At 48.0% G+C, this 25,604-nt stretch overlaps 3 protein-coding genes and 1 non-coding gene across 4 annotated transcripts in view; 3 read left to right on the top strand and 1 right to left on the bottom strand.

Moving 5' to 3' along the window:
- LOC131915576 (zinc finger protein 852-like) overlaps window positions 1-20,650 on the bottom strand; it is a 32,540-nt gene extending 11,890 nt beyond the window's left edge. The window contains exon 1 of the mRNA XM_059268981.1: window positions 20,415-20,650. The gene's annotated coding sequence lies outside the window, so the exon portion shown is untranslated. The remainder of the gene's footprint in view (window positions 1-20,414) is intronic.
- On the top strand, window positions 7,044-7,146 carry LOC131915807 (U6 spliceosomal RNA). Its single transcript, XR_009380448.1, has one exon. It is a non-coding gene; the product is annotated as a U6 spliceosomal RNA (small nuclear RNA).
- A 306-nt stretch (window positions 20,651-20,956) lies between the features above and the next one.
- LOC131915706 (uncharacterized) lies at window positions 20,957-22,606 on the top strand. Its single transcript, XM_059269107.1, has 2 exons — window positions 20,957-21,526; window positions 21,596-22,606. The coding sequence occupies exons 1-2, from the start codon at window positions 20,957-20,959 to the stop codon at window positions 22,604-22,606; spliced, it is 1,581 nt and encodes a 526-aa protein (XP_059125090.1).
- Window positions 22,607-24,201: 1,595 nt separating this feature from the next.
- Window positions 24,202-25,560, top strand: LOC131915705 (uncharacterized). The gene has a single exon (XM_059269106.1). The coding sequence runs from the start codon at window positions 24,202-24,204 to the stop codon at window positions 25,558-25,560; it is 1,359 nt and encodes a 452-aa protein (XP_059125089.1).
- Window positions 25,561-25,604: the final 44 nt, after the last annotated feature.

Here is a 25,604-nt window from a genome sequence, read left to right as displayed (position 1 = left end):
CAGGCGGATATCTGTGAGTTCGAGGCCAGCCTGGGCTACCAAGTGAGTTCCAGGAAAGGTGCAAAGCTACACAGAGAAACCCTGTCTCGAAAAACCAAAAAAAAAAAAAAAAAAAAAAAAAGAAATTGGACATCTGAGGCTCAAGCGGGCATCGCGCTCTAATTCGGGCCATCCAGAATCCAGGGACCTCACTATTGACACAAAAAGACCAAATACAACTAAAGCAAAATCCGTTCTTTACAACTATCAGACTTTGACAACTAGGAGCCTGACCTGATGATGCCCTATGCAATTAGAGCTCAATTCCTATTTATCCCTGGCACCTCACCACAAACTGCTTGTCTCAGGAAGGATAAATAGTGTTACAAAGTTTGCTAACTAACAAGATAGCAAAACTCATCTGCTATAAAAGGATGTATCTCTCTCAGAGGACGAGTCCCCAAGAATTTAAACTGTTGTGATTCTACCAGTCCCACAGCATATACTCGTTATTGAAACTTCTTTAACTATTATAGTTTGCTAAACAGTTTTACCTTTGTGCTTGGGGTTTATCAAATCCACATTTATGAATCCAAATACCACAGTCCGTGGGCCTGTTTTTTTGTGTGTAAGGTGGGATGCCTACTGCTTGCTTTTTTGACTCACACATTGGTCATTACACACAATGTAATGCACCAGGCCTTTAGCTTAGTAGTGTCTATGTTGACAACCGTTGCTCACAGACACACAAGCCCCACAGTTTGCATTTTTGCAATGGGAAACAGATTCAGGTGGAGTGTGTCTCTCCAGGAGTGGCAGAGCTGTAGTGTGAGTCCATGTCCCATGATGACTGCCAACTTGGCAGGATCAGAATAAACTAAGAGACATGTTTCTGGGATAGAGGTTTTCCTGGAAGGAGTAACTGAAGGGAAGATACTCCTCAGAGTGAATGGCACCTTTGGGTGGTAGCCCAATTATATGGAGGTCCCAGACAGGGTCCCACTGTGTAGCTCTGGCTGGCCTGGAACTCATTGTGTAGACCAGCCTGGCCTTGGACTCAGAAAGATCCACTTGTCTTTGCCTCCTGAGTGCTGAGATTAAAGGTGTGTTCCACCACATAGGCACACTTAGCTGCTGAGCCATCATCTCTTCAGCCCCCATCAGCCACTTTAAACAGTTCTTTTCAGTTTCCACCAAACCCAGAACCCAAGAAAAATGCTCTGACTCTGAAACCAGTTCCAAAGAAACATACTTTGTCCCTAGAATCAGAACCAGTGAAGGAAATATGCCCTGGTCTTAGAATTAGAGTTTTTAAAAAAATCTAAGAAACAGCAGTGAAAGAAACACTGTTTGGCTCTGAAATCAGGCCCATTTCTGCCCCTGGCCAACTGAGCAGTTAAACCAACCAATCACAGAGCAGGAAAAGAAACACAGCCTAGATCTAGGACCTGAGCCAAGAAAGAAACACTTTATCCCTGATAGACCCCAGACTCAGGGCGCTATCCTCTCTGGTAGGCACCCCAGAAACCTGGACTCCAGACCAGTTGATGCAATCACATGAGGCTTTATTTAAATCGTTTGCGCAAATGGACCCCCCTACACAATTCAGTGAGAGGAGCCCTGAACAATAATTGCAGGCATCTTTTAAAGGCAAAAACCACAAAAATTAACATAGCATTCGGGGCAATACATAATTGGCTAGTTTAAAGATCAGTACCGGGGAGGGGTGTATAGCTATGGGGACTTTCCATGGGGACTGCTTTTTTTCCTAGAATAGCCATAGGATATTCTGCTGGACCCAAATAATGTCGCAAGATCATTCTGCTGATGCCACAAGAAATATGACAAGAATATTTCTGCTGAGGCTAACGGTTTGGGGACCTGGTTTGGGGGCCTGAGGCTGGTACTCGTTCCTCTTTCTCATGTTTAATTCTTTCAATCCCCAAACCCAAAACCAAGGAAACATGCCCTGACTCTGAAACCAGTACCAAAGAAACACACTTTGTCCCTAGAATCAAAGCCAGTGAAAGAAATATGCCTTGGCCTTAGAATTAGAGTCAAAAAGCTAAGAAAGGCCAGTGAAACACAGTTTGGCTCTGAAATCAGGGCCATCTCTGCCCCTAACCCACAAAACTAACCAATCCCTGAACAGGAAAACTAACCAATTACTGGACAGAAAATCTTCTCCCTGGAGAAACTCTGCCCCCGAGAGATCCTATATAAACCACCCCACCTGTTCAGCTGGTGGCTGTTTATTCCCACCCTGGTAGAGGCAGCCACTCTCCTGGACTCCTCCTTCCCAAATAAATCTTTCTCAAAAGAGTTTTGGGTGTGAAGATCTTCATTTTTTGGTGCAGAGAAGAATCTTGCTAAGACGTCCCTTAGGGGGCCGAACAAGGCAGAGTAGAAAAAGTAACAACTTTTTGCTGGAGCCAGAGGAGACTGCTACATTTCTGCAGGGGTTTCCCCTTTAGCAGAGTGAAGCAAAAGAAGCAACATCTCAGCTGGAGAAGAAGCAGAACTCTGCTGCTGGGAAGTCCCCTGAAGTGGGAGCTGAACAAAGCTCAGCGGTAGCTGCTCTCCAGGAGAGGAGCAGGACTGCTATGTCCTGCGGGGACACCAGGTATAGCCTGACTCAGGTGGGGATACCTTTTCCTCCAGAGCTGAGCTGTCCTAGCAGCTCCAGGCCTGACTCTCCCCAACAGTAAGGATGCCTTCCCCTCCAGGGCTGAGCTGCCTCATTGCAGCTCCAGTTACCAGAGCTGTCCTAGTAGCTCGAGGTTTCACCTGACTCCTCAACAGTCAGGATACCTTTCCCCTAGAGTTTCAACACACTCGCCTACAACAACTATTCACCCTAAAATGTTTACCCTAGATATAGTAACTCTGCTAGATCCCTACAAGATTATTTCCATCATGAAATCTGGATTTCTACCTAGAACAGAATTCAGTGGGAATAACTGAGGACTAACTCTTTAAACTCTTGATGAATGTGTGTACACTTGAGAATGAAAGTAATAGCCTCACAGTTCTGAGGCTGTGAGTCTGAGTGTACCCTAACCTGGTTCTGTTGAGGTTACCTAACCTGGACAGGTACATAGCTTCTCTAATAGGTGACCCAAAAAGGGATTTATACATTCGGTCCTATGGTAAAACCTCTTATGTTGCACAAATCCTAAATGATCTTATAAAAACCTGGGGCCAGATATCAGGCTGAAAGCTGAAAGATCAGAGAAGCAGAGCAAGCCACAGCTATCACCTCTTACCCCACCAACTCCTTAGCCTGAAAGAAAGAGCATTCTAGTCTCCTCCCACCTTAGATTCCTTTCTCTGCCCAGACATATTACTTACTGTCTCAACCTTCCTAGTACTGGGATTAAAGGTGAGTGATCCTAAGTGCTGGAATTAAAGGTGTCACCACTGCCTGGCTCTGTTTCTCTTTTAGACTGGATTAATCTAGTGTAGCCCAGCATGACCTTGAACTCACAGAAATCTAGATGGATCTCTGCCTCCCAAGTGCTAGAATTAAAGGTGTGTGCCGCCACTGCCTGGCCTCTATGTTTAATCTAGTGTGCTGGGGATGGCATACAAGATGCCTTATGTGCTACCAGCAGAAACTGGAGATGAGGGACTCAAGATTGTGGACCGGTAAACCTCTGCGTGCGCGCGCGCCTCTGGCTCTTGTGCTTTGCATGCCTCTAGAGGGCCAAGGCAGAACTGCCTGCGTATCCTGAGGTCATGCTTTATGTTGTGCCCATGTCACGTTCTCCTCCATATAATTATTTATTGTGATGCTAATCTTTTTCTTCTATCTGTTCTTCATGTTCTGTGTTCCTAGACCAATGGTACTTTCTGTGAAATGGGATGGGAATGAAACAAATTTCATGGGAAATTATACAGAGATGATCACTCAGGCTGGGGTCAAGGCAGTTATGCAGGTCATGGGAAAGAACCTGCAGCCTGGGGAAACTTTTGAGGCTTGGATAAACTGTACCGAATGTGTGGTCAACTATAGCACATGGTAAGATGTGTATCAGCGCACTGGACTCAAATTGGCCATGATGAATAATTCAGTTTCTAAGGATATTCCAAGGGCATTGTGTAAAACTTGAGACCCTAATGGGTATTGGCTGAAGACTGTGGATGGAGTAACACATAGATGGGATGACAAACGAGAAGTTTGGGAACCCAGAATAGGAGGAAAATGGTGGCCTCCACTAAGAAAGGGAGATGGCAACTTTAATCCAGATATTTTTGATTCCTCCTGAAGGAGTGTGGAGACAATGTGGCAATGGTTGAAGTGATTGATGCAAGTTTTATTGGGTTCCTAGATTGAAAAGAGCTGCCAGGAAAGGTGAGCTCCTTTCATGGGAGCTCTGAAAATCGGATCAGGTCTTCCTTGGAACTGTTGGGATAAGAAGGACAAAGCCACTGACCTGCAGGGGCAGATCTCTTGTCTGAAGTCATTGTAGCCCACCAGTCCCAGGGCTTGGTGTTTGCAGAGGGCTGAGGAGGAACTTAGGCGGCTGCAGAGGTCTGAAGTTGGAGCAGGCTGTGTGAGAAGGAAATGACTGTCTGGTACATTGACCACTGTTCTTATTTTTACTTTTTTTTGTGAAACCACATGTGGCTAGACTCTGGGTCAAATGCTCAGAAGATTGTAAAATCATTAAAGAATAAAAATAGATTGTGCTTGCTCTGGTATTAAGCCTGGGATAGTTTTTGTGTTTAATTAAAGATGATGAAGAACATATTGGTGATTTTCTAAGAATAACCTTTGGAATTATGAGAACACTCCATATTGGGTGATTTCCCCTTTCCTTTCTGTTTCCCCTTGCTCATGATAATAAAAGACTGAGGTTACCAAGGCAGAAGCAGAAGCTACTTAGCAACTGCAGAAGTCGGAAGTGACCTGTCAGCTTGCACAAGCATTGTCTCTGAGTTGTTACTGCACATTCCAAGTATCCCATCCTTCAGACCCCCCGAAACTGCTGAGGCTGGTCCCCAGCACCAGTGGTTTGTTCTGTCCTCTGATCTTCAGGCAAATTTTATTTGTTCAAAATATCACCACTGCTGTGGATATCGTTCTGTATAAATAAAACACTGATTGGCCAGTGGCCAGGCAGGAAGTATAGGCGGGACTAACAGAGAGGAGAAAAGAAAGAACAGGAAGGCAGGGGGAGACACTGCCAGCCACCGCCATGACAAGCAGCATGTGAAGATGCCGGTAAGCCACGAGCCATGTGGCAAGGTATAGATTTATAGAAATGGATTAATTTAAGATATAAGAACAGTTAGCAAGAAGCCTGCCACAGCCATACAGTTTGTAACCAATATAAGTCTCTGTGTTTACTTGGTTGGGTCTGAGTGGCTGTGAGACTGGCGGGTGAGAGAGATTTGTCCTGACTGTGGGCCAGACAGGAAAACTCTAGCTACACACCACAGTCTTAGGTTGCTGTGAGCAGCTGGCCAGGCAGGCACTAGACTAGAGTCCTCTGGGCTCCTACTCTTCCCTATGCATGTACTACATATACTCGAGGCACTGGCCCTGCTCTGAAACCACCCTTCCTGATGAACATTCCAAATGAGACCCCGACATGACTGAGCCTCCAGGACATTCTCAGAATGAGGCTAGCCATCCTTGAGTTTGGAATGCAGCTTGTGGAGCCACAAACCTGGCCAAATGGCTCTGTGATGCTTACAGAGATCATACCCATTTCAACCCAGAGGCCCAGTCAACGGTCAACACTGCTTTTTCTGCACCTAATGTTCACCGAAAGTCAGATAAGCTCACAGGCATGAATATTAACCAGCTCATTGCCTATGTCTTACAGGGTTAAAGCTACAGAGAAAGAAAAGGAAAAGTATGTAGAGAAAAAGGCAGAAATAATGGCACTCACATTGTGGGCTGTGGAAAATTTAGGCAATCAGAAACCCAAAACAAGGGAGGATGATGGAGGCCATTAGACAGGGGCCATTGTACCTGCTGCAAGGAAAAAAGGACACTTGAAGAATGAATGCCCCAGGAAGAGGGTGCCAAAAGCCAAGGAAGATAAACCCCAAAAGGAAAAAAGTAAGGCCTCTACAGTAGCCTCAGTGAAAAAAGCCCCCATTGAGGGCTAAGCTGCCACCTCAGAGACCTGACTCAGACTGAAGCAAATGAGCTCAATCAAGAACAGCCATGAGTCCATGGTAAAACAGATATCAGGGCCTAAGCATGGACTTTGTCCTGGACAAAGGAGCAGCCATCTCAATAGTAACCTTTAGCAGAGAGGAGCTCACCACTGACCATTGCTGGAGCTCTCAGGGCCACTTAAGAAACACTGATTCTGCAAGCCATGGGACTGCTCAATGGGAGGCCATCATGTTAGGCACCGATTTTTATTGTTGGTTTTTATTTATTTATTTTTTTTGCTCTTCTTTTGGGGGCCCACCACTCAGTTCCCAAAAAATCACACAAAGAGGTTTATTATTACTTATGAATGCCCAGCCTTAGCTTGGCTTAGTTTCTAGCCAGCTTTCCTTAAATTAACCCATCTATCTTTTGCCTCAGGGCTTTTCTCATTCTTTTCTCTAACTTCTGTAAATCTCCATAGCTTCTGGTTGTGTAGCTGGGTAGCTGGCCCCTGATGTCCTCCCCTTCTCTGGCTCCTAGATCTTAGATCCCTCCTACCAGTTTTCTCCTATATATTCTCTCTGCCTGCCAGTCCACCTTTCCTTTCTCCTGCCTCGCTATTGGCCGTTTAGTTCTTTATTAGACCATCCGGTGTTTTACACAGGCACAGTAACACAGTTTCACTGAGTTAAACAAAAGCAACACACCTTAAAATACTCTACACAAGCCGGGCAATGGTAGTGCAGGCCTTTAATCCCAGCACTCAGGAGGAAGAGACAGGCAGATCTCAGTGAGTTCAAGGCCAGCCTGGTCTACAAAGTGAGTTTCAGGACTGTTACACAGAGTAACCTTGTCTTGAAAAACCAAAAAAAAAAAAAAAAAAAAAAAAAGTTAAAGGAGATGGACACGAGAAAATAAACAGAGTGCCAACTATTAAGATTAAGTTTCCGTGCTCACTTCAGCAGCACATATACTAAAATTGGAACGATAGAAGATTAGCATGGCCCCTACGCAAGGATGACACGCAAATTCGTGAAACGTTCCATATTTTTAAATTAATATCATGCATGTAATTAATAAATATCATGAGTGTAATTAAAAAATAAATTAAAAAACGAGTAAGTTTCCAAGTTATGTTGCCTATAGGATAAATGGTAAAACCTGGTATGTTCCCAGAGGAGATAGAGTGGTACAGAATGTAGAATGGATTAATCAAGCTTTGGCTAGTGAGTTGATTGTGAGAACCCAGACCACTAGAGACAAAACTGCCTCTCAACCTGCATGACACTCTATAATCACATGTGCTGCCAACTGGGCACACTGTTCTACCTGTAGGTGTGCCCAGTTAGAAAACATCCTTTGTAACTTGCAAATCTGCTTACGCTTCTAACAGTGGAGATAGAGATCAAAAAGGTAATGGCTACCAGTGGGAAAGTTGGGGGACAGAAGGGGAAAGAGGCAAGGAACAAACTGGTAATTATTGTAACCATTTTTAGAAACATAGGGAGTAAAAACTGATTATAAAACTGTTCATGTGTAGGCGAGGTAGCTGAATTTTAACCCTGCCCAGCCCTTCACTGCCTTGTACTTGTACGTTTTTTTTTTTTTTTTTTTTTTTTTTGGTATTTCGAGTCAGGGTTTCTCTGTGTAGCTTGGTGCCTTTCCTGGAACTCACTCTGTAGCCCAGGCTGGCCTTGAACTCACAGAGATCCACCTGCCTCTGCCTCCCGAGTGCTGTGATTAAAGGCATGCGCCATCATTACCGCCCGCTAGTACTTGTACTTCTTGCTTACCTGCTTCCTATCTCCTACCTAGTAAGAGGCTGCAGGACCTGAGGGTAAGGGTTAACATTAACCTGTAAGTCCCACTTGCCCAAGGACAAATAACTTCCTGGAATGCTGGGGCTGAAGACAACATATCATGTGTTTTCCCTTCAATAAACAAGACTGGTTGTTCCAACTGTGCAAGATGTGCTTGGTCACACATCAGAAGATATGTAGGCAGGAATATGTCAGGATGTATGCTTGCCCCCACAGGACTAAGGCAGGAAGTACTTTGTGGGTTTGGCCTTTATAGACACCTAGCTAATGTAGCTCACAGCTATTTTAGGGGAATCATGGGTATGGTCATCATCCTGGTGAGTATTAAATAAAACTTGCTTTAACTGAATACTTGTGGAGCTGGTCTTTCTCCTTGTGAATCTCAGGTTTAACAGAGGCCCAAGATGACCTCATTACAGAGTGATCTAAATGCCTCTGTCCAACTGAAAAGGGTTCAGTGACTCAGTTTCACAGAAGTTCCCAAAACACTATCATTGTGTTCTGTAGCTAGAGTTTTCCTGCCTGGCCCACAGTCAGGACAAATCTCTCTCACCCGCCAGTCCCACAGCCGCTCAGACCCAACCAAGTGAACACAGAGACTTATACTGGTTACAAACTGTATGGCCGTGGCAGGCTTCCTGATAACTGTTCTTACAGCTTAAATTAATCCATTTCCATTAATCTATACCTTGCCACATGGCTCGTGGCTTACCGGCATCTTCACATGCTGTTTGTCATCGTGGAGGCTGGCAGTATCTCTGACTCAGCCTTCCACTTCCCAGCTTTATTCTCCTCCTTGTCCTGCCTACACTTCCTGCCTAGCCAAAGGCCAATCAGTGTTTTATTTATTGACCAATCAGAGCAACACATTTGCCATACAGAACATCCCACAGCAGTGTTCAATTGAAGCATTTCTGACCTTAGTTCTGCCTCCAAGTTTCAAGTAAGAACTGTCTGTGGTAGCAGTTATTCTTGAGTGTGGGGGTTTTCTGAAGGGACCTGGGATCCAGAGGGTGCTCCCCTCTGGATCAGATTAGGTACAGACTGTAATACTTGAGCAGTAGAAGGCAACATTGGTGATTGGAGCCAAGGGCCACCACAAAGTCACACCATGCAACAGGGCTCACATGGGAGGTTTATTTGGGGGAGGTGCAGAGGCAAACTCTGAGGGAGAGTGGAAGGAAAGGAAAGAGGGGGTGGGAAGGGTTTGCCTTTTATAAGTGGTTGCAGCGCTTGCACATATGGAGAGTGCTTTACTTACTTAATGGCTGGCTGCAGTAGCTACATGTCACATCTTGGCTGCTGCTGATGACAAGTCCTGCTAGGTCCCTGAGAGCAGGCTGATGTAAATGCTTGAATGCTAACACAGACCCCACCCAAACACCAATTTTCAACACAAAGAGGTCCTTTATTAAACAAGATAAAGAGACAAGGTGGCTGAATCTGAGTTGGGCAGAAACAGCAGCAAACAGCTTTACAGGAGTAATTTTTAAAAGGAAAAAAGGGGAGGTTTGTGTTACAATTGTGGGGGGCCCAAAACAGCTTGACCACATAGCTGCCATGACAGGCTTAGGGGCCCAGACACAGTTGCTGTGACAGGCAACACCTGGATCCAGGAAAAGCCAAAAGCTAACACAACACAGGGATCCACCCAGGGATGGGCCAGCATCTAAGGGGAAGTACCTGACATTCCAAACATTCCAACTGTTAAGATTAGATAAGATCATCAGATGTCCCCAAGCCTAGCATAGACCTATTTCCCCTTTTTACCAAGATACCCTGCTGTGGGATGGTCTGTATGTCAAATGTGTTTTTGATTGGTCAATAAATAAATCACTGATTGGCCAGTGGCCAGGCAGGAAGTATAGGTGGGACTAACAGAGAGGAGAATTGAGAGAACAGGAAGCTGAGTGAGAGAGACACTGCCAGCCGCCATGATGACAAACAGCATGTGAAGATGTCGGTAAGCCATGAGCCATGTGGCAAGGTATAGATTAATAGACATGCATTAATTTAAGCTGTAAGAACAGTTAGCAAGAAGCCTGCCACGGCCATACAGTTTGTAACCAATATAAGTCTCTGTGTTTACTTGGTTGGGTCTGAGGCTGTGGGACTGGCAGGCGAGAGAGATTTGCCCTGACCGTAGGCCAGGCAGGAAAACTCAAGCTACAATACCCCCTAGACAAATGTCAGCCAATCAGGGTCTTAAACCCTGGAAATCCCTTCACTCCAACCTCTGCTATGATAAAAGCCCTACCCCACCCAGGTTCGGGGCTCTCTGCTCTCACTGCTGCATCAGACTTACAGAGAGATGAAGCTCTAAGCTTGAAATAAAGGCTCTTTGCTTTTAGATATAGGATTTGGTCTCCATGGTGGTTTTTTTTTTTTTTTTTTTTTTTTTTTTGGCGGAGGGGGGGAGGGGTTCCCCGTGATCTGAGTATAACAAGAATGAGCTAGGATGGGTTGGTAAGTTCTGATGGGGCAAGTTAATCAGAGTAGCCAAATGGGAATTTTGATTGCTGGACCTTGATGGTTTTATAGTTGGACCTTAGTGATGAGTATCAAGAATGAGTCCCACATTAGAAAGAGGCTAAATAAGGGAATCAACCTTGGTGGCTAGCTTCAGGAAATGTGGACATGCCTAAACAAGAGAATCTAACAGTTTAGCAAGGGAGAAAGAAGGGGAGTGTTGTAGAATATTATTTTAATATGTGTTACATTTGTTTATACTGTGGAACATTTGTTTAATGATGCAAAGATGTGTTGCATTCTTTTATGTTGCATTTGTTTAACTCCGTGAAGCTGTGTTACTTTGCCTGTCTAAAACACCTGATGGTCTAATTAAGAGCTGAATGGCCAATAGCAAAGCAGGAGAAAGGATAGGCAGGGTTGGCAGGCAGAGAATAAATAGAAGGAGAGCTCTGGGAGGAAAAGAAAGAGCAAGAGAATAAAGACAGGAGCATGCTAGGGGCCAGCCACCCAGCCACCCAGCCAGCCATGGAGTAAGGGTAAAAGTAAGATATACAAGGGATACCAGTTCTCACTGGAGATTGGGGAAGGAAGTATCTCTGTTGGGGCTCGGAGGGAAGCGTTTGGGCTGTCAGCATAGGCAAGGGAGACCCCAACAAGCCTCAGGGGCAAGATGTCCTCCATACGCCTTCTTCGTGCAGATGTGCCGGGAGAAGCACAAAAAGAAGCACCCTGACTTCTCGGTCAACTTCACCGAGTTCTCCAAGAAGTGCTCCGAGAGATGGAAGACCATGTCTGCAAAGGAAAAGTCCAAGTTCAAAGATTTGGCCAAGAGTGACAAAACTCGTTATGACAGGGAGGTGAAGAATTACGTTCCTCCCAAAGGTGATAAGGAAAGAAAATTGATCCTAATGCTCCAAAAAGACAAAGATGATGATGATGAGGAGGAGGATGAAGAATAAATGGCTGTCCTAAAATGTGTGGCGTGTATGTGCTCAGGCAACTATTTTGCTAAGAATGTGAAATTCAAGTGCAGCTCAACATGAGCTTCAGTATAAAAACTGTACAGATTTTTGTATAGCTGATGAGATTCTTTGTAGAGAAAATACTTTTTTTAAAAAGAGGAGTTTGTAGCTTTTTCAGGGGCTACAACGTACAGTTAGATTTAAAGCTTTTGATGTTGAATGTTCCTAAATATTTAATGGTTTCTTTAATTTCTTGTGGTAGCACAGCAAACTTAATAGGAATTTGTATTACCAGTAATTTTTTTTTTAGGATGTTGCATTTTTTTAAATTGTAATAAAATAATGTATATTAAAAAAAGTAAGATATATGGAAGTAAGAGAAAGGTAAAAGCCCAAAGTCAAAAGGGTAGACATGATAATTTAAAGTTAAGAAAAGCTGGCAAGAAACAAGCCAAGCTAAGGCTGGGCATTTACAATTAAGAATAAAATGGATGGCACATGTCTTTAATCCCAGCACTTGGGAGGCAGAGACTGGCAGATCTCTTTGAGTTTGAGGCCAGCCTGGTCTATAAAGTGAGTTCCAGAACATCCAGGGCTGTTACACAGAGAAACCCTGTCTTGAAAAATCATTTATTTGGGAGCTGGGTGAGAGGCCCCCCATAAGAGTAAAGTGTAAAAACAACAGGGGAGGGTAAGACCTGCCAGAGCCATGTTTGCCATGCTTGGGCCTGTTAGAGTCCTACAGTTTCTGCACAAGGGTTTGCCAAACTGAGACAGTCAAGAACCAAGGCCCCTCCATCTTGTAAGCCTCTCCACTTTGCAACAGGCCTTAGGTTTTGAGTTCTCAGTATTGCTGACATAAATTCCAGGAACCAGAAGGTACAAAGTCAGGAAGTCAGGAACGCCATCTGGCCATCTGGTAGCAACTGATTAACCACAGAACTCCCGTCTGCCTGGACCATCTGTGAGCCACAGAACTCTGTTAAGGGCCCTTGTTCTTCCTTTCTGTCTGACTGTCTTGTTCGTCAGTGTGATTTGTTATATTTCTGCTCACCTCTTGTTTGCTAACACACAAGGACAAGCCATGGGAAATACCCCTCCTTCCCCTCTAGACCTGATATAAGGATTCGGTCCTTAATTACATCATCAGCCTTCGATGGTGTCCCAGCCTAAAAAGTGGGTGGGCCCTCTGTGTGCCCCTCTCTTTCCTTTCTGCTCCTTCCTTCTGCTGCCCCCCCCAACTCTCTCTCCCTCTCCCTCTCTCTCTCTCCCTTTCTCTCCCAATAAAGCTCTAAAAAGATAACCATGGCTTGTGACTCTCATCCAGCACTCTCCTCTGTCAGCATGGCTGCCACAGGCAGCGGCCAGCCACAAGCGTAACCAACACCTGACCCTGGTGCATTGGAGGGATGTGAAGGAGGCTGCTTACAACAACAGTGTCAATGTTAGGAAAAATAAGTGGATTACTTTTTGTTTCTCAGAATGGCCCGCCTTCAACGTTGGCTGGCCACAGGAGGGGACTTTTGACTCCAGTACCATCCACAGGGTCAAGGAAATTGTGTTCAGACCCCGGACAGGACACCCAGACCATATCCCTTACATAGTGACATGAAGAGGGCTTATTGATAGGACTGGGGGCCCCTCCCCTGGGTCAAGCCCTTTCTATCCCCACCACCTGTTAACCTCCCACTTGAACCATCCACTCCCCCACAGGTACTCCCTATAAAAGCCAGAAAGGACCTGAAGACACTGATCCTCCAGGTAAGAACAGAAGGATCTGAATTCTTTCCTCCTTCATATGCTCCCCATCTACCAGTTAACCCCCTGCCAGATCCACACCACCACAGGGGCCGACCCAGGCAATCCAAAGTTGCTGGGGTGCAACCCCACAACCAGACACCACTGTGGCCTTACCCCTCAGACCTGCTGGACCTGTAGATGCAGACGGGAACCCGTCCTTCCACTACTGGCCCTTCTCGACCAGTGACCTATACAACTGGCACGCTCAGAATGCTCGGTTCTCTAAGAACCCCAAGAACTAATTAACCTTTTAGAGACTGTTAATTTCACTCGCCAGCCCACCTTGGGTGATTGTAACCAGCTCCTAGGTATCCTGTTCACCACAGAGGAGCAGAATAGGGTCCCAGAGGCCACCTGGAAATTGGTTCTGGGCCCCATGGGGCTCCTATATCCAATCCAGCAATCATCAATGCCTACTTCCCTTCCACCTGCCCAGAGTGGGACTACAACATGGTGCAAGGTAAGGAAAGGCTCCTTATCTAACCCAGGCTCTGTTGGCAGGTCTCAAAGTGGCTGCACGAAAGCTGATTAATACGGCTGAGGTTTATGATGTTAGACAGGGAGCGGAGGAGAGCCCGGCTGCTTACTTAGAACATTTACTAGAGGCCTTTTGGCAATATATGCCATATGACCTCAAGGCAGAAGAACCTGATAATAATGTTCACCTACATAAATCAGGCAGCACCAGATATCAAGAAAAAGCTGCAGTCAATGGAGAGATTAGGTGAAAAGAATCTTATGGCAGTGGTGGAAAAGTTCTATAATAGAGAGACAGAAGAGCAGAAAGACAAGGGGTGGGAAATGGAAAGGGCACAGAAAGAAGGAAAATGAGAAAGGAGACAGGAGAGGAGTTCAGCAAGGATCCTGGAACAACAACAGGCTCAGCTAAAGGAGATACTCTTGGCAACAGGAACTGGACCAATTGGATCCCCCCAGAGTGGAGACAGGAAGCAATGGTCCAAGCCTAAGGTAGGCAAAAATCAGTGTGCATACTGTAAGGAGGAAAGGTGCTGGGTAAGAGACTGTCCTAAGGAAAAGGGATGAAAGACCCCGACCACTAAGATACTCCTGGCTGCTCTAGAAGAAGATAGTGATTAGGGGAGATGGGGCTCAGACCCCCTCCCTGAGCCTAGGTAACCCTGAGAGTGGAGAGGAAACCAATAAGATTCATAGTGGATATAGGGACAAAGAACTCATCCTCCTCATAACAGGCGGACCCATGTCCACCAGAACACATGGGTGCAGGGAGCTACAGGTATTAAATCTTACTCATGGACTACCCGAAGAACAGTGGACCTTGGAATGGGAAAGGTAACCCATTTATTCCCAGTAATTCCAGAATGCCCCTATCTGCTGAGATCTTTTGTCAAAAATGAAAGCCCCAATCTACTTTTCCGAGAAAAAAGTCCAGTTCTTATCAAAATGGGAAACCAGTCCAAATATTAATGACTGCCAACCTGATGGAGGAATATAGACTACACCAAAAGCCCATGGCCCCTGAGCCCGAGACAGAGAAATGGCTTCAAAAGTTTCCGCGAGCATGGGCAGAAACTGGGGCATGGGGCTAGCAAAACATACACCCCTATATACATGGAAATTCAGGCAGATGCAGACCCAGTTAAAGTCCACCAATATCCCATGCCCCTGGAAGCAAAGAAAGGGATAACGCCCCACATAAGAAGATTGCTGACCCTTGGGGTCCTAAGGCCAGTCCAGTCTGCATGGAACACCCCACTGCTACTGTTTAGGAAGCCCCATACCAATGACTATAGGCCAGTACAGGACCTAAGAGAAGTAAATAAAAGGGTAGTGGACATACACCCCATGGTGCCCAATCCCTAAACCCTACTGAGCACATTGCCCCCAGACCAGCAATGGTACACAGTCTTGGACCAGAAAGATGCCTTCTTCAGCCTGCCTCTGGCCCCCAAGAGTCAGCAGTACTTTGCCTTTGAGTGACACAACCCAGAGATCGGAATCAGTGGTCAGCTAACCTGGACTAGATTACCCCAAGGATTCAAGAACTCTCCAACCATCTTTGACAAGGCTCTACATGAGGATCTGAGTGAGTATAGAGCCCAGAACTCTGATATAAGCTTGTTGCAGTATGTAGATGACTTGCTGATTGCGGCTGCCGACACAGAGACCTGTTGAAAGGGAACTGAAGATCTGCTACAAGCCTTAGGAGATCTGGGGTACCAGGCCTCTGCAAAGAAGGCCCAGATCTATCAGCCCAGGGTAATATATCTGGGGTACGTCCTTGAAGGGGGTCAGAGATGGCTGTCAGATACCCATAAAGAGATAGTGCTAAAAATACCCACTCCCAAAACTACAGAACAAGTGAGGAAGTTCCTGGATACAATAGGATGCTGCCGCCTGTGGATCCCTGGATTTGCAGAGCTGGCCAAACCTCTATAAGAAGCAACTAAGAACACCTTGGACTTTGGACAGAGGACAGGCAGAAGGCATTTGACGCCTTGAAACAAAAACTCCTAGAGGTTCCAGCTCTTGGCCTGCCAGATATAAATAAGTCCTTTTGTCTGTTCATAGATGAAAATAAGTGGGTGGCAAAGGAGTGCTAACCCAAACAACAGCACTGTGGAAAAAGCCAGTGGCCTATCTTTCAAATAGACTAGATCCGGTGGCAGCAGGATGGCCACCATGCCTCCGCATCACAGCAGTGGTGGCACTACTGGTCAGAGATGCCGATAAATTGACCTTGGGGCAGAACTTAATAATTGCCACCCCACACACCCTGGAAGGGGTTCTCAAACAGCCACCCGACCGATGGCTGAGCAATGCCAGACTAACCCATTACCAAGCTTTGCTCCTTAACCCCACCAGAATAACATTTCAAGTTCCAGCTGCCCTTAACCCAGCCACCTTGCTGCCCAACCCCCATCTTGAAGCACCAATACATGACTGTACTGGAATCCTGGCCCAGGCGCACAATATCCATCCAGATCTACAAGATACACCCCTACCAGATGCTAAGGACATCTGGTTCATGGATGGGAGCAGATACATGTGTGATGGTCAGAGGTATGCTAGGGCAGCAGTGACCACATCCTCAGACATTGTAGGGCAGAACCATTACTGATCAGAACTTCAACACAGAGAGCAAAATTAATTGTCCTAACAAAAGCCTTGACATTGGGAAAAGGAAAGAAATTAAACATTTACATGGACAGTAGAAATGCCTTTACCACGGCACGTGATCATGGGGCAATCTACAGAGAAAGGGGCTTGCTCACAGCAGAGGGAAAGACTATCAAAAACAAACAAGAAATTCTGGACCTCCTGCAAGCCATATGGAGGCCCACAAAGCTGGCAATCATACACTGCCTGAGGCATCAAAAAGGGACCAGGCTGATCCAAAGAGGAAATAACCTAGCTGACCAAACAGCTAGGGAAGTAGCATCAGCCCCCAAAATAGCATCAGTCCTGGTAGACCCTGGAACAAGAAGTCTGCCATGGGTTCCCTAGTACACCCCACAGATCTTGCTTGGATTCACGGCTTGCCCATGGTACAAATAATAGAGTACTGGTGGAGGATGGCAGATGGACAGATCATTCTGCCACAAGGAATGGGACTGACAATGCTCAGGAAAATCCATCGATCCTCCCACCTGGGAATCCAGAGGATGCAAGACTTACTGAGACATGCCAATGTGAAAATACAGAACAGTAATCAGGTTATTGAAAAAATAGTGTCCAAGTGCCAAGCCTGTAAAATGACTAATGTTATCTCAACTCTCTCCAACCCTGGTGCTAGACAGAGAGGGACCAGACCAGGTGTGTACTGGGAGGTAGATTTCACTGAAACAAAGTCAGGAAAATTTGGATATAAATATCTATTAGTGTTTATGGATACCTTCTCTGGATGGGATGAAGTGTATCCCACCAAACATGAGCCGGCAAATGGGGTGGCAAAGAAAATGATAGAGGAAATTCTACCCGGGTATGGCTTTCCAGCCATAATAGGGTCCAACAATGGCCCAGCCTTCATCTTCCAGGTAAGCCAGGGGATAGCCACTGCACTGGGGACAGACTGGAAGCTTCATTGTGCATATAGACCCCAGAGTTCAGAACAGATATAAAGAATAAACAGAATGCTAAGAGACCCTAACCAAATTAGTCCTTGAGACTGGCACGGACCAGGTGACTGTCCTTCCCTTTGCCCTGTTTATGGTGAGAAGCTCGCCATATCAGATGGGACTTACCCCCTTTGAGATCATCTATGGCAATCCCCCACCTAGGATACCGAGCCTACAGACTGAATTAATTTCCTCAATGGATGACCAGGACCTCCGGATGCCATCCACAGACTCCAGTTTACCCACCGGGATATCTGGCCCAAGCTTTGGGCTATTTATGAGGCTGCTTCCACCCCTACCCCCCATAGGTTCAGACATGGAGACTGGGTCCTGATCTGGAGGCATCACCAGAAATCCCTGGAGCCACGATGGAAGGGGTCTTACGTTGTCACCCTAACAACAGCCCACTGCCCTTAAAGTAGATGGCATCGCAACCTGGGTTTACTACTCCCATGCTCAACCGGCGGACCCATTCGCTCTTCCAAAGGAGTACCGGGGAGAAGCCTGGGGAGCCTCCAAGCATCCTTCCAACCCACTGAAACTCAAGCTATGCTAAAAAGAATGACCCAGCCCATGAATCCTGTATTTCTGATGCTATTGCTGCCCCTGATTTCTATGATACCAGGAGTTGAGACAGCTGGTACCCATCTACCTTGGAACCCCCATCAACCCATGCACCTCACCTGGCTCATCATCAATACTGAGATGGGTGACATAGTCAATAGCCATTTGTTTCCCCAATCTGTATGTGGACCTCTGTGACTTGGGAAGGACTGATTCTTCTTCAGATGAGGTAGAAAAAGTCTCAGGCTGAGGCTGCAGTACCCTCTCCGCCCCCGGCGGGGGGAGGGGGTGGCAAGCCAAGACAAGAAGAAAGGGATTCTACTTTTGCCTGGGCCACTCCCAGACAAAGACATGGAGCAACAAATGTGGGGGTCCAGATGTAGCACATTGTGGTAGCTGGGGATGTGAGTACACTGGGTGGATGGACTGGATAGCTGCGGTGGAGGGAGACCTAATTACGGTACAACAGGCAGGGGATATGAGGATTAGGGGAATCGGATTCTATGGGGACCCACCAGCCTCTGCCTGACCATGTGGGTCATGTTATGACACAGAACGCTTCCCATACCATCCCCTGGCTACTCCTGGAGGGTGATGCAATCCGCTGGTTATTATGTTTACTGAAGAGGGAAAGTGAACAGAACAGGACTGGACCAGGGGCAAAACCTGGGGTTTGAGATTATACACATCCGGGGCAGACCCCCAGCTGACATTCACCATCTGGCTGCAAGAGACAACCCCCACTGTAGCCCTGAAACCCAAATGGATGGTTATCCCAACTAAGACAGTCCCAGCCTCAAAAAAAAAAAAAAAAAAGCCACCCCTCTCACAGTGGCTCAGACTTCCTTGAATGATACAACACAGGCACCTAGGTCGCCCCAAAGAACACCTGATTACTTTTTGCAACAACTGCTTGATTAAACTTATCGGGTCTTGAACGAGACAGACCCTGTAAAGGCTTCTGCCTGCTGGCTCTGCTACGAATCCAATCCCCCATTCTATGAGGGGATTGTGGTTTCAGCCAAGGTCACTCTGACTGGTGACCCAACATACTGTAGATGATAGAGCCAAGGAGTAGGGCTTATCCTGAAACAGGTCTCGGACCTGGGTATATGTGTGGGGAAGGTCCCAAAAGAAAAGCAATTTCTTTGTAATTCCACTTATGACCCTCCATGGACCAGGAGGGGCATTTCTCATATTAGCTACCTAGTCCCACAAGGGGACACTTGGTGGGCTTGTTCTACAGGACTCATTCTCTGCATACATCTCTAAGTGCAGATAGTCAGGTACAGGGGTATTGCATATTGGTCAAACTTATCCCAAGAATAATGTACCATGCTAATGAGGCTTTTTAAAATTTACTGGAGGCCGGCTCATCCCCTCCTCCCCTTAGGTTCAAAAGAAAACCCATCTCCCTTATGCTTAGTGTCTTTTTTTTTTTTTTTTTTGGTTTTTCGAGACAGGATTTCTCTTTGTAGCTTTGCGCCTTTCCTGGGACTCACTTGGTAGGTAGCCCAGGCTGGCCTCAAACTCACAGAGATCCGCCTGCCTCTGCCTCCCAAGTGCTGGGATTAAAGGCGTGCGCCACCACCGCCCGGCTGCTTAGTGTCTTAATTGGAGCCAGTATTCAGCCCTTAGAGAAAATATAGATCAGGATCTACAATGGATAGAAGAATCCATCACTCACATGCAGGATTCCCTCGACTCTTTAGCAGAAGTAATGCTGCACAACAGAAGGGGACTGGACCTCCTGTTCTTGCAGCAAGGGGGGCTTTGTATGGCACTTAAGGAAGAATGTTACTTCTTCAAGGATCATTTAGGAGAGGTAAAAGATAACACGGCTATTATTAGAGAGGGACTTGAGAAAGGAAAGCACAACCGAAAAACTATCCAGGGGTGGTTCAACAGCTCTCCCTGGTTAACCTCTTTAATTTCCACCTTAATAGGCCCATTGATAGTCCTGCTTCTGGTACTAACCCTTGGGCCCTGTATCCTCAACAGGTTGCTCAAGTACATGAGACAGAGGCTGGGTACAATTCAGTTCATGGTACAGAAAACACAAGAGTATATGCCCGTAGAGACAAGGGACACCTACGAGCTGGCCATCAGGAACCCATGACTGGGTTTCCACAAGGCACGTAAGAAGGGAGAGATGAAGAACCAAGGCCCCTCCATCTTGTAAGCCTCTCCATTTTGCAATGAAAGACCCCGCTTATAGCAGGCTTTTACTTAGCCTAAGAAATGCCATTCTGCAAGGCAAGTACCAGAAAAACAGGAGTTCATAACTGTGGTCAGCCACCCGGCCTTGGGAGAGAAACCGTTGAGTCAAAATAAGATATCTGTGGTTGGCCACCTGGCCTTGGGGAATAAACAGTTGGGCTGGGAAAACACCCACAAGGCCAAGTCAGCCACACACATCAAATTTTCGAGAATTAAAAATATGTCCCCAAGTTCACCCTGGCCTTATTTGAATCAACCAATGGGAACCCTGTAACTATGCTTCTCGCTTCTGTAACCGCGCCTCTGCCCCTGGGATCCTATAAAAAGTCCTCCTTACCCTAGGAAGGAGCGCAAGTCCTCCGAGAGACTTTGTCGCCCCAGGTACCTGTGTATCTGAATAAACCCTCTTGCTGTTTGCATCTGATCCGTGGTTTCGGTGTGTTCCTTGGACTTGGGGTCTCTCCTGAGGGAAAATCTCCTCCGGGGGTCTTTCATTTGGAGGTTCCACCGAGATTTGAGACCCCTCCCTGGGACCACCGACCCACCATCAGGAGGTAAGCCGGCCGGCCTCGGTATATGTCATCCCTGTCTTGTCTGAGTGTTGTTCGTCTGTCTGCACGCATCTGGTAATCTGTCTGTGGCGGTGGGGGCTGAAGGAGCTGACGAGCTCGGACTTTGCCCACCGTAACCCTGGAAGACGTTCCACGGGTGTCTGAAGTCCCCTCAGAGGCACGGTTTTTCGGGGCCACTCACGTATCCGAGGGATACGTGGTGTTGGTCGGAGACGAGGGGTCCGGACCCTCGCAGTCTCCTTCTGAGCTTTTGCTTTCGGTTTGGAACCGAAGCCGCGCAGCACGTGTTAGTCTTATTTATATTTGTCTGTCATTTTTCGTTTTCTGTTTAACCGTTCTCCTCCTAGAAACAGCCATGGGACAGACTGTCACCACCCCCTTGAGCCTCATGCTTGACCACTGGTCAGACGTGAAGGCACGAGCTAACAACGAAGGAGTTGTAGTCAAAAAGAATAAATGGATCACCCTTTGCGAGGCCGAATGGGTCATGATGGATGTAGGATGGCCTCGCGAGGGAACCTTTAACCTCAGTCTTATTTCACAGGTGGAGGGAAAAGTTTTCGCTCCGAGTCCCCATGGTCACCCGGACCAGGTCCCATACATCGCCATATGGAGACTCCTGGCGACCGAACCCCCCCCCCCCCGGGTTAGGCCATTCCTCTCCCCTCCAGCGCCCCAGGCCTGCCCCCCGATGGCACCGCCGCCCCCTCTCGCCCCTCCTGCCTCCTCCCTTTACCCTGTTCTCCCACAAAAGGATCCCCCTAAGACCCCTGTCCTTCCCCCGGACCCCAATACACCTCTTATTGACCTCCTGACAGAGGACCCACCGCCATACCCGGGGAATCGGGGGCCAGAGGGACCGGCGGCCCCCGAACATCCTCTACAGAGAGAGCGGGAGGATGAGGCTCCGGCTCCCTCCCCAATTGCGGATGAGGCTCCGGCTCCCTCCCCAATTGCGGATGAGGCTCCGGCTCCCTCCCCAATTGCGGATGAGGCTCCGGCTCCCTCCCCAATTGCCGGTCGCCTCCGAGGAAGGCGCGACGAACCAGCCAAAGAATCCAGGGCCTTCCCTCTCCGGGAGGGCCCCAATCACCAGCTCCAATACTGGCCATTTTCGGCCTTTGATCTTTACAACCGGAAGCAACATAATCCTCCTTTCTCTAAGGACCCTGTTGCCTTGACTAACCTGATTGAGTCCATTTTAGTGACCCACCAGCCTATGTGGGACGACTGTCAGCAGTTATTGCAGACCCTCCTGACAGTGGAGGAGAAGCAGCGAGTCTTCTTGGAGGCTCGGAAGCAGGTTCCTGGAGACGATGGAAGACCCACCCAATTGCCTAATATCATTGATGCAGCCTTTCCCCTCACCCGCCCGAACTGGGACTTCATGAACCCAGAAGGTAGGGAGCACCTACATCTCTATCGCCTGTTGCTCTTAGCGGGTCTCCGGGGGGCTGCTAGACGCCCTACCAATTTGGCTCAGGTTAGAAATGTGATCCAGGGAAAGGATGAGACGCCGGCAGCATTCTTGGAAAGACTCAAAGAGGCCTATAGGATGTATACCCCATACGATCCAGAAGACCCAGGACAGGCGCCGGGCGTCATCTTGTCTTTCATCTATCAGTCAAGTCCAGATATAAGGGCCAAATTACAGAGACTAGAGGGATTGCATTCGTTCAGTTTGTCAGATTTATTGAGAGAGGCAGAGAAAATGTTTAATAAGAGAGAAACTCCCGAAGAGCGGGAGGAGAGGATGTGGCAGAAACAGGAAGAAAGGGATAAGAAACGTCACAGAGAAATAAGTAAAGTCCTGGCTGCTGTAATATCTCAGGGACAGGGTAGAGAGGGAGTTAGGATGGGAGATCAAAGAAGGATACCGCTTGACAAAGACCAGTGTGCTTACTGCAAAGAGAGAGGACATTGGGCTCGTGATTGCCCAAGGAAACCTCAAGGGTCTCGGAGAACTAAGCCAAGGGCCACGGACCTCCTCAATCTGGAGGATTAGGGAAGTCAAGGCCAGGAGCCACCCCCCCAGCCTAGGATAACTCTCAAGATCGGGGGGCAGCCAGTAACCTTCTTAGTGGACACCAGGGCTCAACATTCAGTCCTGACTCATACCGGAGGCTCTCTCAGTGACCGCACAGCTTTGGTCCAGGGGGCCACGGGTAGCAGAAGGTATCGATGGACCACCGAGAGAAAGGTTCAGCTGGCATCTGGACAGGTAACCCACTCTTTTTTGCATATACCTGATTGCCCTCACCCATTATTGGGCCGAGACCTGTTGACTAAGCTCAAGGCTCAGATCTATTTTGATGACAAGGGGTCGACCGTTACGGGACCCAAAGGGACCCCCCTACAAGTCCTAGCCCTAAAATTGGAAGAAGAATACCGCCTGTTTGAATCCGAGCCCCCTAAGGGGCCACCACAAGAGATGCAGGACTGGTTGAGAGAATTTCCCTCGGCATGGGCCAAGACTGGCAGCTTGGGGCTGGCTCACGACCAACCCTCACTTGTTATTCAGTTAAAAGCCTCCGCCACTCCCATTTCAATCAAACAGTATCCCATGTCCCGGGAAGCCCTCGAGGGCATTAAACCACACATCCGGAGGCTCTTGGACCAGGGGGTACTTATGCCCTGTCGATCCCCTTGGAATAACCCCCTCCTGCCTGTAAAAAAACCTGGGACAGGGGATTACAGACCAGTTCAAGACTTGAGGGAGGTTAATAAACGAGTTGAAGATATACACCCCACGGTGCCAAACCCTTACAACCTCCTCAGCACTCTTCCACCAACCCACATTTGGTATACGATACTGGACTTAAAGGATGCCTTCTTCTGTCTGAGATTGCATCCCCAGAGCCAGCTGCTGTTTGCTTTTGAATGGAGGGACCCAGAGATGGGACTCTCAGGACAGTTGACCTGGACTCGGCTCCCCCAGGGGTTTAAGAACAGCCCGACCCTCTTTGATGAAGCCCTACACTCAGACCTGGCCGAGTTCCGGGTCAAACACCCAGCCTTAATCTTGCTTCAATATGTGGATGACCTCCTCCTAGCGGCCAGAACCCAGGCTGAATGTTTAAGAGGCACTCGGGCCCTTTTGGCTAAACTGGGACAGAAGGGCTATCGGGCTTCGGCCAAGAAGGCCCAGATTTGCCAAAGCAGAGTCATTTACCTGGGTTACACCCTGGAGGGAGGACAGAGATGGCTCACGGAAGCAAGGAAGGAGGCCATAATCTCCATACCCCCTCCAAGGAACCCCCGCCAGGTGCGGGAGTTCCTAGGTACAGCCGGCTACTGCCGCCTCTGGATCCCGGGTTTTGCTGAGATGGCTGCCCCTCTGTATCCTCTCACCAAGCCCGGGGTCCTGTTCCACTGGGGGAGGAACAACAACAGGCCTTTCAACGAATTAAGAGAACTTTACTCGAGTCACCAGCCCTTGGTCTACCAGATCTGACTAAGCCCTTTGAACTGTTCGTGGACGAGAACTCAGGCTTTGCAAAAGGGGTGCTGGTACAGAGACTGGGGCCATGGAAGAGACCTGTAGCCTATCTATCCAAGAAATTAGACCCGGTAGCTGCAGGTTGGCCCCCTTGTCTGCGCATGGTAGCCGCCATTGCTGTCTTGCTCAAGGACGCAGGGAAACTGACTTTGGGACAGCCATTAACTGTGTTATCCTCCCATGCAGTAGAAGCTCTGGTCCGGCAGCCCCCAGATAAATGGCTCTCAAATTCCAGGATGACCCACTACCAGGCTCTATTGTTAGACACAGACCGAGTGATGTTCGGACCAGTTGTCTCCCTCAACCCCACAACCCTGATGCCCTTGCCAGACCCATCCGAGGAGCACAACTGCCTCCAGATTCTGGCGGAGGCCCATGGCACCTGCTCCGACCTAACAGATCAACCGCTGTCGAACCCAGATTTCATCTGGTTCACGGATGGGAGCAGCTTCCTCCAAGAAGGAGAACGGAGGGCCGGAGCAGCCGTCACCACCAAATCAGAGGTAATTTGGGCCTCGCCGCTGCCACCCGGTACATCGGCCCAAAAGGCAGAACTGGTTGCACTAACCCAGGCCCTCCGGATGGCAGAAGGTAAGAGACTCACAGTCTATACCGACAGCAGATATGCCTTTGCCACCGCCCATGTTCATGGAGACACCTTTTCAGGATGGACAGAGGCCTTCCCTACCAAGAAGGAGACCGCTAACGTGGTAACCAAGAAACTCCTGGATGACATCTTTCCCAGGTATGGAATGCCCCAGGTATTGGGGTCAGACAATGGGCCCGCCTTTGTCTCCCAGGTAAGTCAGAAGGTGGCCAGGCTATTGGGGATCGATTGGAAACTCCATTGTGCATACCGCCCCCAGAGCTCAGGACAGGTAGAACGCGCGAATAGAACCATTAAGGAGACTTTAACCAAATTAACGCTTGCAACTGGCACTAGAGATTGGGTGCTCCTACTCCCACTAGCCCTTTACCGAGCCCGGAATACTCCTGGGCCCCACGGCCTCACCCCGTTTGAGATTCTGTATGGGGCTCCCCCACCAATTATAAATTTCCTTCACCCTGATATCTCCTCTTTTGCCACTAGCCCTACTCTGGAGGCGCACCTCCAAGCCCTCCAACTGGTACAGAAGACGGTGTGGAAACCCCTGGCCGATGCCTACCGGGAGCAACTGAACCGCCCGGTGATGCCTCACCCATTCAAGATTGGGGACTCTGTCTGGGTTCGACGCCATCAATCCAAGAACCTACAGCCGAGATGGAAAGGACCGTACACCGTCTTGTTAACAACTCCCACCGTACTCAAGGTTGACGGGATAGCGGCTTGGGTCCACGCATCGCATGTGAAGGCCGCCAAAGAACCCGACGAAGCGGAGAACGCCGAGACGTCTACATGGAAGGTTCAACGCTCTCCAAACCCACTAAAGATAAGACTTATCAGAGGGGAGGGACCCTAATCCTGGTATGGATACTCCTGGTCATGAGTAGGGGCCAGCAGAGA

This window comes from Peromyscus eremicus, chromosome 7 (genome assembly GCF_949786415.1).
Source record: "Peromyscus eremicus chromosome 7, PerEre_H2_v1, whole genome shotgun sequence".
Lineage (NCBI taxonomy): Eukaryota > Metazoa > Chordata > Mammalia > Rodentia > Cricetidae > Peromyscus > Peromyscus eremicus.
The sequence above is the reverse complement of the archived record's forward strand: the minus strand, read 5'-3'. Positions and strand labels throughout refer to the sequence as shown.

Excerpts from the sequence above, each read along its gene's own strand:
- LOC131915706 (XM_059269107.1), top strand. The coding sequence starts at position 20,957 with ATGGGACAGACTGTCACCACCCCCTTGAGCCTCATGCTTGACCACTGG. Across the intron at positions 21,527-21,595 it reads CTCCGGCTCCCTCCCCAATT|GCTCCGGCTCCCTCCCCAAT; the intron begins GCGGATGAGGCT and ends ATTGCGGATGAG.
- LOC131915705 (XM_059269106.1), top strand. The coding sequence starts at position 24,202 with ATGGTAGCCGCCATTGCTGTCTTGCTCAAGGACGCAGGGAAACTGACT.